The 16,962-nt window shown below is 41.0% G+C and overlaps 1 protein-coding gene across 8 annotated transcripts in view; it reads right to left on the reverse strand.

The window, feature by feature from the left end:
- PPP2R5C (protein phosphatase 2 regulatory subunit B'gamma) overlaps positions 1–16,962 on the reverse strand; it is an 87,479-nt gene that overhangs the window by 40,606 nt on the left and 29,911 nt on the right. For 2 of the 8 annotated variants that reach the window (XM_054970683.1, XM_054970682.1), the window contains exon 1: positions 14,534–14,674. The exons of the other annotated variants lie outside the window; for them this stretch is intronic. In XM_054970683.1, coding sequence (XP_054826658.1) covers positions 14,534–14,627 — 94 coding nt within the window. In that variant the 5' untranslated portion in view covers positions 14,628–14,674. Of the gene's footprint in view, positions 1–14,533; positions 14,675–16,962 lie in introns of those variants that run through there. 8 annotated transcript variants of the gene reach the window in all.

Genomic DNA, 16,962 nt, shown 5'->3' on the forward strand with positions numbered 1-16,962 from the left:
AAAAGTCACAAACTTAATCCCCAGAAAACTGCCACAAAAGAGCTGCCACAAAACTGCCGCAAAAGAGTAATATCGGTCACAATTCTGGCAATTTCCCCAGTTTCTCTGAATTTCAGATTTGCATTGTTATCCCAGATGGTTAGTCCAATGGACTAGATGGAGGAGGAACACTCAAAGCAACTGCAGACTTGGCAGTCATAGGTGCCACTCTGGCTCAGAGACGGAAGGAAGGCAAGGCACGGGAGTATTAGCTTATGTCGTGGGGAACCCATGGGACTTGCAAGAGGCACTGCACTGTAACCTGTATCCTCTTCCTCATACTAGTTCTTCTTTCCTTCCTCCTGGCAACCTCTGTATCCTCATCTTTCTCTGCTTCCTTCTCTCCTTCATACCCACCCTCTAACCCACATTTTATATGCCCCCCCCTTCAGCAATATGTATCTACTTCATTTATACCAGTCTTTCTCCACAATGGGGACCTAAAACAGCTTACATCGCCTCTTTATCCTCACAACAATCTTGTATGGTAAGACAGAGTAGTCCAAGGTCACCCTGTGAGCTTCCACAGCAGAACGGGAATCTGAACCCGAATCTCCTAGATCCTAAGTCTGAAACTCTAACCCCAGCGCACAACACTGGCTTTCGTGTGGTGGCTGCTGTTGAACAGTAGTGAGCAGCTGGGTCTGAGTGAGTTATGGGACTCACGTGGTATCAAGTCATCCGGTGGTTGCTGTTGATCCTAGTCCCAATGGGTCCTCCGCAAAGGCCAAACTAGCCCTGGAAAGGATCCTGTCCCACTCCCCTGCCTTTTCCTGACAGAAATCAAGCTTTCAACTGGTAATACTGTTGTGGTTGTCAAGCAACAGCCAGAGGAAACATTTTTTTTTTAAAAAAAGCGACAGGTGCTGCTTCTATTAATTGGGGAAGTACCCCGCTTAAAAAAAAAAAGATTTCAGATTTTTCTGAGAACCTGAGGCTTTTCTTTGGTTTGTGGAAAGTTATGTCTTGTCTGTCCATGGCCCCTAAGTATCCACAGATGGGGCTATGCTGAGAATTAGATATATTGATATTACCTTCCGTAAGGGTTTTTCTAACGTCATCAGCCAACAGCATTTTTCAAAAGTTAATGTAAATGTCTTTAAATGATTGCTTGCCACTTCATCAGGAATAAATTTCTTAAAACTTCTAAACAATTGATCAACAAGCAATGCAATCCAATCCAACTTTAGTCTAAAGTAACTGATTTCAATGGACTTTGGAGTAACGCTGAACAGGACTGCACTGAGAAGACGGCAAACCTATAAAACACACGTGCCCATTATCTAGCTGGTCAAGGTCTGCTAACTACATCTTGAAACACTTTTAGAAACTGCTAGTGCAAATTGCAAGGGGAAGGAAATTTTGCAGGTGCAGATTAGTCACTAGTAATGCCCCTTGTGTTCTTGTTCGGCACACACAACAAGTGAACTTGGTAGAAAGCCTTAACCAAAGCGAACAGTGTGGCAAAAGGGAACCTTAGTTATGTTGGGCCCTACGCCGTTAAGAGCTGCCATTTTAAAGGTCAAACTCCTTCCTAGACAAGTATTCAGAGGCAATAAGAAGCTGGTATTCACATACTAAAGAAATATTCATCCAAGAAACCCATGCTGGGATACAGGCCACTGAACGGTCCTAGGACAGCTATCCATGCAAGAGTATAAATACCAGGAAATGACAAAAGCTTAGTTGACGGTTACAACATTTGAATTTCACAAAAAAAGCCTACACTGTGCACTGAAAAAAACTATCTGTTGAAACAACAGTTCAATAATGCACCCAGTTTTATGAAAAAAATCAAACCCATTAAAAAAGGACTCAATTTAAATTTATGACACAGAATTTAAACAGTATCAAAATTATCTCATTTCAAAACTCCATAAAATTTATACACGATTGAACACTGAATGTGGGGTGAATGTTAACGAGGTTTATTTTGGAACCACAGAAGTTAAAAGCAGGCTTAAAAGCAATTCAACTCAAATTAGCAATGGGCAGCTGGCAATCCTCAATATTAATCACAACAAAAACATTTCATTTTATGTCATGGCTAACTCATTGTTCTGCAGCCACTCTGATTCAGGACAGGATTCAGCCCCTCCTGCACATGAAGAGCTTGAAGGCGGAGATAGACTGTAACCTCCATCCATCCATCCTCATTACTCTCACTGCTGTTTCATATACTGGCAAGGCAAAGTCTTCCTGAATTTCACTTACATGTGTGCAATAGGCTGTTGCTCCCCAGAACAGTATCAAAAAGGAGTAAGGCGCTGCATGCAGGGGGCCTGGAGAACAGTGCCTGATACGTGCACATGGGTGCTTACTGGCCTCTTCTGCATGGTGAACTTTACATCTGGCTTTCTGCATATTCGACACATGAAGATTGGATCTGCTTTATTTGTCGGTTCTGGCCCCGTACTGCTTCGATTCTTTAATGCTACACACTGAGGGAGCTGAACTTAAGTGGTGTCCATTTTTTATTTCTGCACTAGAAAAATGCCTCAGTTCTGCTGTGGGTTTTGAGGACTTATCAGTTTCCTGAGTCCATCAGCTGAGGATCTATGGATCAGTCAGTTTCCTCAGCTGATCGCTGAGGAACCTTTTTTTTTGTCTTTTAATGGCACCAAGGTTGCCATTTAATTTGTTTTTTAAATCAAAAGAAAATGTGCTTGGTTGTTGTTCAACCAATCAGTATGCAGGGGAATAAAGGTGAGGGCAAAAGGCAGGGCCAGGGCTAGACCTTGCACCAAAGAAAGCATTCTGCTCTTCAAAAAAGCCCTGGTTTGACTTTGCTGGGAAAAACCATCAAAGTACAGGTGCAGGAAGAAAAGCTACAGAAAAGCTGGGGAAAGATCAATTCTGCAGCAGTCCAGCCTTTCTCTGTGCAGAATGCAAAAAAGTCTGGGAAGCAGTTTGGAATTGGGGTATTTTGACCATACATGCAGAAGTCTGGAGAGAAATCCATGTAGTATGGGGCCAGACTATGAAAAAGCCCTGTGCAGAAAAGATCACTGGCTGGTTGCATTACAGAATACCTGGTACAGTAGCACAGTGTCCAGCAATAGAGAAGGAGCAATACAATACATTCTGAAGAGTCTTTTTCATTCTACTCTTTAATTGTAGAATGGGAACAGCATCAAGGATCTTTCTGGCTGAAATGCAACTTTATTTCAAACATTTCTATGCCACCCTTCCACCCAATTCAGGGTCTCAAAGGTGGCAAATGTTAAAACACTTAGACCTCAAACATACTAATCCCATCATCTCAATTCTTAAAATTGGAGAGAAAGTCAGAACCATAGTTATGCTGCAAGTCAAAGGCTCTGGTTCTATATGACCCTCAATTTAACTAAAGTTTTATTCCCCCTTATGGTGACCCCATGGAGTTTTCAAGGCAAAAGACGAACAGAAGTGATTTGCCACTGCCTGCCTCTGTATACCAACACTTGACTTTCTTGGTGGTCTCTCATCCAAGAACTAACCAGGGTCCACTCTGTTTAGCTTCTGATATCTGACAAGATTGGGCTAGCCTGGGCTATCCAGGTCAGGGCTTGACTGAAATATGGAGCTAATTGAGATAATATGGAGCTTTGGGAGAGAAACCTGCCATGTACTCTGAACTACAGAACTGGCACTTCATTTTCTGTAGACACCTTAAAAAATAAGTAGAAAGAATGGCCATTATTCTGCCCTTGTATCCATGTACTTACAACAGGAACTAAATTATCTTTTGAAGGACATTACATTCCTCAGAAAAAAATCAAACCAGGAAGTGTAGTGGATAAACCATTTCTGTTTTTGCTGACACCAGATTTTATATATAGGAATACAGAAGAAAACAGGCCATTGATGAATAAAACACTGGATTAGTTACAAAGAAAATACATTTTTATATTTGCCTTAACTTGTGGGAATATTGTTTCACGATGTGAGCAGCATTAAGTCACTATGGAAACCAGGAAAAGTATAAAATCAAAAAGGCTGTTTTTCTATATATGTGGGAGATATTTTTGCAGAGCTGTATTAGAAATCTACTTTTCTGATAGAGGCAATTAGAAATAATCTATGTGTACATACACTGCATAATATTTTGGAGAAATTAAGATATGACAATCCCTCCTCCTTTCCCCCTCTTTGTCCTTAAACAGTAGAAATGGCACCAGAGTAGGGTTGCCAGCTCCAAGTTGGGAAATTCCTGGAGATCTGGGGGGTGAAACATGGAGAAAGTGGGGTTGGGGGGGAGGACCTTGGCATGGCATCATTCCATAGAGCCCACCCCCAAATGTAGCCATTTGCTCCAGGTGAACTGATCTCTGTGGCCTGGAGACCAGTTGTAATTCCAGGAGATCTCCAGCCACTACCTGGAGTCTGGCAACCCTACACCAGAGGCATTTTTAAAATTCAAAAATTATTAACTATTTTATTTATTTTAGATAGGAAAGGTCAGGTAAAACCAGGGGCTGAAAATGTCTGAGGTAATTCAACATAGAAATCTGAGGTAAAATCAGTACATGCAGACTTTAGTTCTTATGCTCTTCGCAGATTCTTAAATTCTTATGTTTAGAGCCTTTTGTTCCCACGTTTTCCCCTAAACATTCTAATACACTTTCTTTTAGTATTCTCTTTTCGGTTTAAGGCGGCTGGTACCCACTTTCTAGTACCCCAAACCCTTCTCTTCACACACCAGTGCTTTCCTTTTTAACTGAATCTTAAGTCTCCAAAAGGCAGTCTCCAGCCGCACCCAATCAGCGATCTTTTCACTCTCCAGAGCTACTTCCCTATTTGACTAGGTAGGGAAATTCTCCTCTCACTAGAAGATCTATATCCCCTTTCTTTGACCCGAATGGGAGTCTGCATCTACTTTCCAAGCTTCCTTGCCAACTTTTCCCCAGTTCTCCTGTCAGTGTTAAACTGCTCTCAGTTAGGACTCCACCTTCCCGCTGTTCACAATTGATTCCTCTCAGCTAGGGCTGAAAAACTGACCCTCCTCTTTCCAGCTCATGCTACCTAATCAGATTCCTTGGAGTAGCCTGTCACTCAAAGCTTTCTGTTTCTATGAGGGGATTAACCCTTAACAGTCTTCCAGCTTTTTGTACAGCACCTCCTGGCTTTTAAAAAGTGCAGTTTGTCATAGAAGGTCACTAAATCAAGTCTTATAAAAACCACTAAGAGTGGAAAACTCAAAACAAAGGGCCCAGCACCAGTGATATTAACACAATAAGATACTGAAGTCTATGTTGGTTCCAAATGTGCATAAAAAATAGGGTTGCTAGAGAATATGCACTTCTGAAGAGAAACTGTTCCCCTGTGTTGTGAACCTTTTATTTATATTTGTTTCTTTTTTGTAAACTACCAACAGTATATGACAGTCTGTGAAAAGATATGCTTTAGGGGCCAGTGGGTATTTTGGCTTTGACTGAAAATGCCTATAAAATAGGAAGATACTAATTCAATATCCCAGAGATCTCAAGATGGTGAATGGTCTTCTATGAAGCCCTCAAGAACAGACCCTCTGAAGAACAATCTTGCAGAATCTCTACATTCTCATCAAAGATTATCGGAGAGACCCCATAAAGTTCAAACAGAACCTATGAATTACAATGTTTCTCACCTATTTTGAAACAACTGATCAAAGCTATAGTCAAAATGCCATTATCAGCTTCGAACCCTGACTAAAAGGAGCTTTAAGAAAACATACATGCAACTGAACAACTGACATCTTCTCTCCCCTTCAGACAATACATAGATCAATCTGCTAGAACCTTCATAGACTGCATAACACATAAACACCTGAGAGAATATCCTTCCCTACCTTCTGGTCTGACTGAGAAGCCAACAAACATGGTAGTGTCACAACCTACTTGGCTGAGGAGGAAGAGGCATCTCATTGCTTATTTGTTACAATATACTTTCTCAGGAAAAAGATTAACTGGGAAATGTGCATAAAACATGAAGACACCCTTAGCTACCTTCTCCAAATACTAGTTGGAATGATGTATTCTTTTCCCACAGAGCCATAGTCAGCTAACATGGACTCTTTTGGAACAGCTTTAAACCACACGTTATATCCCTGGGAACAGATTCAAATGAGAAGGGGGGGGGTTTCCTAGAACTCCACAAGTAACCTCCAGATGTGACTACAAACAAGAAATCTCATTTGTAGAATAAATGCCATTCAAGTAACAATGGACAGAGAAGAAGCCTTCTCTAAGTAAATTAGTTACCCAGGCTGGTACCAGTAAACACCATTTTTATTTGGGGTGGGGGGAGATAGAAAGAAAAAAGTTGAACAAATATATCTTCAACTTCATAGAACAAGTGGTGTAATTATGATGCATCAGTGTCTGGCTAATTCAACAAAATGGAAAATAAATTTCGGATTTACTCATTCAGTAAGATACAGCTTGGCCTCAACTTTATTCAAACCAGGATTTTGCTTCAGAATGCTACATGGCCATTTCTGCTGCAGATTTGTTCTCTTAATTCTTCAAGGATAGAATCTGCAGGTTATTATTGATTTTACTACATCTTTACTAAAGTCATAGAAGTTTTTAGTGTGAAATCCTAATCTTCAATTCAACAATAAGTGTGGGCAAAATGCAGCTAGAAAGTAAATAGGCATTGTTTTCTTCATGTTATCAAAACGTATTAAATCAGGACGCTTCTGTTCAGGACAAATTTGCAGATCATGGCAACTGTGAGGGAGTCTGTTTCAAAGGCTTCTGTATATCAGATACTCAGAGTAGCGGCCATGAGTTTCTCTCACCACATACAGCTTACATGGCATAGAAAACTTTGGGCAATTCATGTGAGTGAAAACTCTTTGTAGATTATAGCTATTTTATGGAACAAACTGAAGCATTTCAACTGGTTCCAATGTGAGAAAATGGAACACACCCACCCACCCAAAACCACAGACAAATTAAAACAAAGGTCTAGAACATGAAATTTAGATCTGGAACGATTCGCCGAAGTACAGAAATGCAAAATCATAATTGCCTTGTAGTGTCAAGAGAGAAATTTACACCTGATGACTTGAACATGTAGCATAATCCTGAGCAACAGTGGAACTGAACACAGTTTCTGTTTTCCCTAAGGCAGTATTGGTATGTGATGCAAGAAGCCTTCAGTAGTGACGGACTCCTGCCTGGAACGTGGTACTTGGGAAATTAATCCCAGCCTGATGAAGTGGGCTTGACAACAGGTTCTGGGACCCTGTACCATTTCTGGTTCTGCCTCTTTCATTAAGTCCCTTCCAAAATCATTCTGTAAAGAAAGAACTGCGTGCAGCAAACATCTGTACATCTGTACATGATCCCAAGGAACTTTATCTCTGGTTGACAACAGTCCAGAGATGAGTGGGAGCTAAACCAAAAATAGCATGAGACCAAATAAATTGGCATAAAACAGCAGAAAAGTAACTGAATTGTCCAAAGCAACACAGATTTCTTGACCCAGTTCCCAAAACATTTCTCAAATGCTGTCACGCTGGACTGAGTAGCAGAAGTAATTGGAATGACAAGATTCTGGAGACGTTCATGAGCCCCATTAATGAATGACCATATTCTTAGGGGGAAAGTCAGATGTGTGTTCAACTAACGAAAGACCAAGACAACCTATCTGTGAAAAGGACCAATCTAGCGGCCAATCACAAAAACCAGGAAAGTTTAATCTCCACCAATTTCCCCATACAACTTCACCCACCTTTTGTATATGTTTTCTGCAGACATGGTTCTCTTCCCTTTAATAGAAGAAATGCCCATCAGTGAACAGATGAGTCTGTGGAACATTTGCAGGGGTAGTACGACATTTTTACTATCACAGGACCAAACTGATATACTGGATTTGTAGTGATCTTCCCAACTTCAAAGTATTTTTCTGACCACAGTATACAGTGTCCAGAGTATACAACAGTCATCTAGTGAACATCTCTACATAGTAAAGAGATTTGCTAGGTCTTTTAAGCCAATGAATATTTGAGAACTCTGAGATCAGCCAGCATACTATGACTGAAAAGTCTTGCCTAGTTTTGTCAGTATCAGAATATGCTCGTTCCAGCTTTGGGGAGGTACCTTTTGGAATGCTGTCCAGAACGCAGGCCCTAAATGAGGTCAGTACTAGTTTTCTTCAGCACACTACAGTTATTGTTGATTTGCTAAACGGAGTGGCTTTGTGTAAAGTTCCGGAGCCATGGTGTCTTAGCTTGAGCTAATCACCAAACATCTCTAGCTGAGTAACATTATGTACAAGTAATTAACCAACAGCAGACAAGCTACCCCCAACTTGCCATCTTTGGGCAGTGCTATGGCCAACAGAGGAAATGCATGCAATGTATATTTCATGCACTATGCTCTGGCTGGAAAGAGTAGCCCCTTAAAAAGCCAAGACAAACAACTGGAGTAGCTTCACAGGGACAACAGCAAGGGTAGAAATGCATATATTGGTGGACATCAGACATTGGAAAAGCACTCACTGAATAATTAATTGAAAGTGCTGGGTAGTGAAGTGGCTGCAGCATCCAGATGTCAAAATAAACTGATATACCAGTGGCTGCACAAACCTTCATCTGTCTGCCAGACATACATATCAGACCATAGTCTGTAAATCCCAGGCAGTCAGCTGCTTTCAAAGCGAATCCTCGGGATGCAATGCGAAGCTCCTTTGCATTGCCAGGCTGCTGAGAAAGTCTCATCATAATAACACTTTGTAAACCGCTCTGAGTGGGCATTAAGTTGTCCTGAAGGGCGGTATATAAATCGAATGTTGTTGTTGTTATATATGCAGCCCAATTGTTATTCTTTGGCCACAATACACATGAGACAAACCAGGAAGAAGGGCAAGTCAAGCCTCCTCTTCTTTCCTGGCTGAATTTCTGCATTTTACTCTGAAACTAAATAAATGCTTTACAGTCCTCACCCTGCCATTCTTTCTTGAGGACATCCAGCCAATACCTCACCTTTCTGTTCAGTCACTCCACTGTGTCTTCTAAGCTGCACTGTACCTTAATACAAAGTAGATCTTCTACAGTTCTCCTCTCCATTTTAGTTATTTGGAAAAATGATATGCCCTTTAAATTCCCCCCTGAGAGGCTGAAGTTTCTGAAGTACAGTACTTTGTAGAGTTATCACGTGTGTGTGTGTGTGTGTGTGTGTGTGTGTGTGTGTGTGTGTGTGTGTGTGTGAGTGGGTGGGTGGGTGGGTGGGTGACACAGAAAACAGAGGGTCCTTCGAAAGTGCCACTGTTAGCCAAATGCAGCTAGAACAGCAAGATTTTCTGTCAGAATACAGGAAGCTAGGAGGGGCAGTGCTACTGAACTGGAATTTCAGCATTCAGATGTCACAGTACAAACCACAGTTTAGAGTCCAACTGAACAAACTGGGATTTCTGTACTCAGAAATTGCAAGATGCTGCAGTTTAAAAATCAGATACTAAACAGCTTAGTACCCACTGCAATCATAATTTGTTGGGAAATAATAAATTCAGCATCTTACTAAATCAAGGCTTAAAACAAAATTAGGTTTATAAACTGTCTGAATATGTTTATTGTCCACTGTTCTCACTGAGACTCAAGGGAGATTACACAGTGCAAGTCAATAAATCAACATTTAGGAAACTCAATGGACAATACAATAGGGTATCGGTTGCAGAAATCTGAAAACAAATCAAATACAGAAATGAGGCATTACTGAAACAAAGCACAAGTCATTGAGCATGACATATTTAACGATGCTGAAACTACCTAGTAGGAGCATATATACGTCACACAGTACCCAGTCCCTGTTCCTTTAACAAAGGTTCCCTCTGAGCCATTTCTTACAGCACAGCCCTATTACCCAAGTTAAAAAGCCCTCTTAAATAATTCAGTTTTGCATAGTTTGCAGGAAGCCAGGAGAGTGGGAGCTTTCCTGACCTCTTCATGCAGGCCAGTCCATAAGGTGGGAGCCCCCACAGAAGATGTGCATGTACAGGCAGCTGATTTAGCCCAACTGCAAAGTGATATCCGCAGTAGGCCCAGTTCAGATGGCTAAAGCAGTCTTGGCGGAGTATAGGGAGAGAGGTGGTCCTAAGGACATGAGAGGCCAAGGCTAGGAAGGGCTTTGTTTGTGATACTCAAAATCTTGAATTGAGTCCAGTAACTGATGCGTAGCTAATGGAATGAATGTGGAATAGGAATAATATGCATGCTCTACCAAGCACCTGATGATAACCGAGCTGTGGTGTTTTGTACCAGCTGCAGTCTTCAAATCGACTCTGAGGAGAGATCTATGTAGAGTGCATTATAGTAGTCTAGTCCTGACCTTACCATGGCATGGATCCAAGTGGCCAGACTGGCTGTGTCAAGATAGGGGGCTATCTTCCAGTCTAGTCTAAGTCGGGAGGCCTTCTTTGCAGCTGCACTTACTTGCTTCTCTAGCAGCAATGCTGGATCTAGTATAACCCCCAGGCTCTTACAGTGCAATCATAAGAAGAGTTACTCCAGTCTAAGCCCACTGATTTCAATGGGCTTGGACTGAAGTAATTCTTCAATTCTGTCTTGTCTGGATTCAATTTCAATTTGTTTCCTTTTAGGCATTTGGCCACAGTTGTCTGCCATGAAATGACTAGGGAAGCTGTTCTCTTATCCACTTACTCTCTCACCCATCTTATATGTAGGAACAACTGTTCAGTCTTCATGAGATGTTTGTAAGGATTACAACAAAACGATATACCTTGAACCCTATAACATTTTTATATTAATGTTTGTCATTATGACTGTGTTTGTGTCAGCAAGCTCGTTGGTATGTACTAAAAATTTAACATGAAGAGAGACTTCTATTTATGACAACACTGCAGTGCCCTAACTCAACAATAAGCTTTGTAAACCAAACATGGGCCCTCTGCCGTTCCCTCCAAGATTCTTGTTCAAAGTACCCAACTTGGAATCATGGTTCAATTTGTGCTTCATAGTTATTTTCCTAAAGAAATATTCATGGATCACAACTTGTTATGAATGCTCAATTAGTATACACATGCCTGATTTGCATAATTCTCTTGCAAAAATAAACCTAGCAACTGAAGTGCCTATTTATGCAGCACTTCTTAACTTTAGTACAACAGCTCTCATTTGTTCCTGGGGGCCCCACGTTTAAACTTCTTATACTTTCTGCAAAGTAATTTTAAACTACTTGGCCCTTCCACAACATTAAAAAATTGGACTCTCACATCAGTTAACAATGGACAAGCTTACATTTTATTTTTCATGTTTAGTATTTATTTATAAAATTACTGAGAAAGAGGCAATGTTATGATTTTGCACACTGTACAGCAGTTAGTGCTGGACTAGAATCCAGCAGACCAAAGTTCAAATCCCCCCCCCCCTCTTCCATGAAGCTTTGTGGGTGACTTTGGGCCAGTCACTGTCTCAACCGACCCTACATCAATGGGTTGTTGTGAGGATAAAATGGAGGAAGGGAGCATGATATATACTTCTCTGAGCTCCTCTGAGGAAGAGCTGTATAAAAACATGTACCAAACCAACAAAGCCAAAATTGCCACTGAGCCTCCTCTCCTAGCTGATCTTGTTCTTCCTCCTTGCCTCATGACTCAACTTTCCAGAGAGCTGCAACCCACTTTTAAGTCCTGTCCCACAGTTTGAGAACCAATGTCTTTGTATATAGTAATTTCTAATGTTTGGTTTAAATAATGCTCTAAAAACAATTTGAAAGCGCAAGACAATTATGTAACACACCATCTAGAGAGAAATCAGAATCCAACTAAAATTCTACATGGGGTGATTAGAGAGGAGTGGTGTGGTGTGTGTGTGTGTGTCTTACCATTTGTTCCATCAAAAGCAGGCATGATTCCCAGTAGCTGGGATCACCTGGGACGAGAATCCCACTCAACTTCTATACCACTTGCTTCTCCAAATATTCCTCTCTACTTCCTCTAAGAGAGTGAATGGTCATCATCACCAGTCACTCTTCTGGGAGAAACAAAACTGTTGGGACTTGAGGACTATCTCTTATTGAAAGTAAAAACGGTTTTGATCTCTGGCTTTGATCTCTGACTTTGGCCTCACTGATTAGGATTCCACAGAGGGTGCAACGCTCCTGCAGAGATCCACTGCACCCTCATGATGCTTTTACAACACAGAAGCCATCTACTCACAGGCATTTTTGCTAGAAGAAATACAGCTTTCAGTAATTTAAGCATGAAAGAAAGAGGGGCATAGTAGTTGCATAGGCCTTAAGTTCTTTCAAAACCAACTGCAAAGTTCTTTTCATCATAATTATTGGCCCTCCTCTGGTGTTGTGTGTTTACGTGTTATATACTTTTACTAAATTATCTTATGTATTATTTTTAAATGTTGCTTTGTTCAAATGTTTAATGTTCCAATGTTCACTGCCTTCGGGACCCTATTTGGGTGAGGAGGTGGCACAGAATGTTTTAAATAAAATAATCCCAATATTTCTGTGAGCAGAGTATTCTCTCTATTATTCCATACACAAAACAAACAGGGCAGTTTGTCAATGAAAAGATTTCAGGGAGGCAATTTTTTCCTGGTACAATGCCTGGTATAGTAAAATGCACTATAAAAATGATAAGGAAAGTCTTGCTTTGGATGATAACAACTCAGGCTGGCAATACACTTCCAACACCAAGATTTTTTATCACTGTATTTATTTTAGGAACTAGCCCCACAAGTGTAGGAATAAACTCAGGAATCAAAACACGCAGCTATTTCTTTCTTTAGGCCAAGTCCATGAAGTTTTCAACAGCTGGCTAAATGTGCACTGCGAGCAGCTTTATTCACCAAATCATGGAACCAAGCAAATGAAAGCAGTCTTGATTCAAACTACTGGTAACCTGAAATAAGCTAACAACCACTGTATATGGGCACGGGTAAGGAATGGGTGGCCAACACCGGAATAGAAAAACGTGCTTCAGTTCAAATTTCCCCACTGATAGATTTGGGATAAGCACCAGTAAATTAACAGTATCTGGGGTTATTAGATGTATGTGAGGGGCTATATCAAGAGAAAAATAACCTACAAAATTTTTGAACAGTTCACGTATTTGTATAGAGTAGGGAAAGGTTATATAGAAAGTGACTGACTATGCCCACAATTTCAGTCATTCAACACACTCTGTTTTAATATCATGTAAAAACTGTTCCTCCATTTGTTAAGTAGTGAATCTGCATATTTTGGTATGACACAATTAAGGGGGAATTATGCATGATGCACATGCAAACAATTCAGTGTTTGAGAAGACAGTAATGGAAGAAGTATACATATGCCCAACCTTAACTCCCGAGTAAAACTTGGTTAAAAGAGGTGAATGGTAAGCCCTGCAGAACAATTAAGCACCCCAAAAGGTGTTTAAAAGTAGCATCTAACTTGTCTACATATAGATTGTATATTTTGAATAAATTGTAGAACATTTTTTTTCTAGAAATTTGCAAAAATATAATAGCTAGAATGAAAGTCTGAAAACCAGAATCCAGGAAAGGTAGTTTTCATTAACATTTTAAATTCAGAATTAAAAAGATCACTCCTTATCAAATTCTATTCAGCACGTTTCCATAGTATAACTTAAATCCAGTTGTTTTAAGTCTTCTACCAATGTACCAAGAATATAGCTAGGGTGAGGATGGGAAAATGCCTGTTTATGATTCCAGCATGATATTAGTATAAGTAGAGAAGAAAGGAAAGACGTCTTAAAATATACTTGTGAGGAAGGTGCTTGGATTAAAGGTTCAAAGGGAACCATAGCTGTCTCTGATAAGTGAATTGTTCAAAGATATTTGCCAATAATCTTACACGTGCTTGAAACAGAAAAAAAGAAAGTTTAAGAGACACTGCTAGACATTTCAAATACAGCTTCCTATAGCTCCTAAACAGCAATATGTACCCCGTCTCTCTATTAACAGACAGCAGTATAAAACTGTTTAGAATTCAGAATGTTAGGGCCTCCCCCCCCCCCAGCGCATCCCTTTAAATGCTTTCTAAATATATAGTGATTATCTTCCATTTGATTGTGGAAGCTACCTTTCACAATCACTTTCCCGTTTGATTATAAGCTAAGCAACAACTACAAAGAAGCCCTCACTTATGTACACAAAATCCTTTATTGCGCTGTTAATGCTACAAAGAACTGCAATGAAACTTAAGTGCCCTGCCTCTCTTCCCCCTCCACCTCCCCCACCCCACACAACACCTTTCTGGGGTAGTGACTTCATATCCTTTGACATCAGCACAGCTTGAAAGGGAGGGGGGATGGGAGCATTAAGGCAGAAAGCAGCAAAACCTGTTTAAACGATGCAAGCAGAGCCTTGTGATTCTTAAAGCTTAAGATTCAATGCAACTCCAGTATCTACATCTCTAAACTCTGATAAATCTGCATCAGAACAAAAATGGATTCTGCTACAAAGGACTTCCTGCTTTCCTTATTCGAGAACCACAATAGCTCTTTATTAGAGAGCCACTACAATTCATTCAGAACACAAATAACTCACCTCGAATATGTAGAAGGGCCACGGGCTGGAATGGCCCATTCGAATTGGCTGCGTCCACTACCATTCTGCTGCTCGTTTTATTACATGTCAACATCTATGCTTCAGCAGGGAAAGCAGTGTACTCCTTAAGGCAAGAAACCAGCCTCCATTTTAGTTTAAAAAAAAAGAAAGAAACTGAAGCTCTCTGCAGCTGGAGGGAACTGGCTAGTTAATGATGTCAGCAGAGAGGGGAGAGCTGATTGGCTAACCTCGCCAACTTAAAAATGACTCAAAAAAGCTGCAAATGAAAAGAGCTTTCTGTGCGGCTGTCACCGTGCATTAAGCTTGTACATTTATCAGCTCTCTCGTACCTCCATTCATCATTAGTAAATGAATGCCTAGAAAACTGTTTGAAAATACAGGCAATAAGCCTTTGGAGTGAACAAGTCTATCATGAAAGGGAGAGACAGGACACTTTCACTTGCATTTGTTTTACTAAAGAGTACAAGGATTTTTTTCAAAGAGCATGTAAACGCATTCAGCAGCAGAGGCCCACAAATATGTGCGGTGTCATTTTCTACTGCAGAATTATTCAGTAGAAATACTTAATGTTTCCCTTTTCCTTTTGGGTAATGAATTCATGCCAGATTTGCAAGTTGTGCACATGAGCGCCATATTATTTTTGTTGTAGCTTTTGCTAAGCTAATTTTTTTTTTAAAAAACCTCCAGTTCTTCCCAAACACAAGAAGTTGCCTTACACTGAGTCAGACCATTGGTTTGCTTAAAGTTAGGGTCTGCTTTGACGGGCAACAGCTTGCTGCAGTCTCAGGTGGAGGTCTGAAAGATGTCAGGGATTAAAAAATGGGTCAGTGTGCATGCAAAGCAGAGGGTCTAACACTGAGCCATAGCTGCTCCCCTAGAAAGAGAGATTCATGCATTCCCACCTGTGACCTCCAAAAGTTCAGGAGCAAAAGTTCTATTAAACTTGAGCACATTTAAATACCACCCCCCATGGTAATCATCATGGAATCCTTTCTAGATATTTTGTGTTTGTTTGTTTATATTATACCTTTCTCACTGAGACTTAGGGCAGATTACACAGTCTGAGATTAGTACAGTCAATTTCAAAGACATTTCCATAAACAATGCCATTGGGTAAATAAACACAAGTTTATAAAGACATGGTATTAGTAAGAATCCAATACAGAGTCGAAGAAATCCTGAAACAGAACGTAAGCAATTCTAGGGCCAACATTAGACCACATGAAGCACAAGGAGCTCATGGGAGCACATATTTAAGACAACAGGTAGTATGTAAAGCAACATAGTGGTGATGTCTATGGTCCTTAACTCATTAGCGAAGCATCTGTGAGCCCCTCTCTACAATACAAAAGCCTTTTTGAATAATTTGGTTTTGCATCATTTGTGGAAAGCTAGGAAAGTGGGAACTCTCCTGACCTCCTCAGCCAGGCTGTTCCACAGGGTAGGGGCTACCACCAAGGAAGCCTGTGTACGAGCTGCTATTGATTTCGCCCATGTGCAGGGTGGCACCTGTAGGAGACCCTGTTCAGATGAGCGAAGCTGCCGTGGAGGAACACAGGGAGGGAGGCGGTCCCATAGGTATGCCAGGCCAAGGCCGTGAAGAGCTTTGTAAGTGATACCAATACCTTGAACTGAGCAGGGCAGCTGATAGGTAGCCAATGGAGTGACTGCAAAATGGGGATGATATTCATGCTCCTGCTCACTCCTGATAGCAGTCACACTGCAGCGTTTTGCACCAATTGGAGTCTCCTAGTTAATTTGGATGGGAGACCCACGTTTGGTGCATTACAATAGTCAAGTCTTGATGTTACCATAGCATGGATCCAGGTGCCCAGGTCGGCCATGTTGAGGGAAGAAGTCATCTTCCAGGCTAGAGTGAGGTTGTAAAAGGTGTTTTTTGCAGCTGCCTTAACTTGTTTGTCTAGTAGAGGCACTGGATCCAATATAACCCCATGGCTCTTAACAGCGTCTGCAAGGGTCAGAAGAACTCCATCGAAAGTGGGAAGTGCGATGTCCTACAACAGCTCTGCTTTCCTAACAAGCATCACTTCTATCTTGTCTGGGTTCAATTTCAATTTGTTCATTTTTAGCCACTTCACTACAGCTGTCAGGCAGCAATCCAAGAATCCCACAGGACAGCTCCCATTCTGGAGATAGGTACAGCAACCCTTTGAGTCTGTTCCATGAGAAATGATTTAAACCAGTTCAAGGCACATCTTTTGATGCCCACTTCTGTCTGTAGATACCTCAACAGGATGGCATGCCTACTGTGTCAAAGGCTGCAGACAGATCCAAGAGGGGCAATAAGGAGGCATGGCCTTTGTCTATATTTAGCCGATCATCCACTAATGCTACTAGTGCTGTCTCTGTCCCATGCACTGGTTTGAATCCAGATTGGAAAGGGTCTG

Source organism: Eublepharis macularius, chromosome 2 (genome assembly GCF_028583425.1).
Source record: "Eublepharis macularius isolate TG4126 chromosome 2, MPM_Emac_v1.0, whole genome shotgun sequence".
Classification (NCBI taxonomy): domain Eukaryota; kingdom Metazoa; phylum Chordata; class Lepidosauria; order Squamata; family Eublepharidae; genus Eublepharis; species Eublepharis macularius.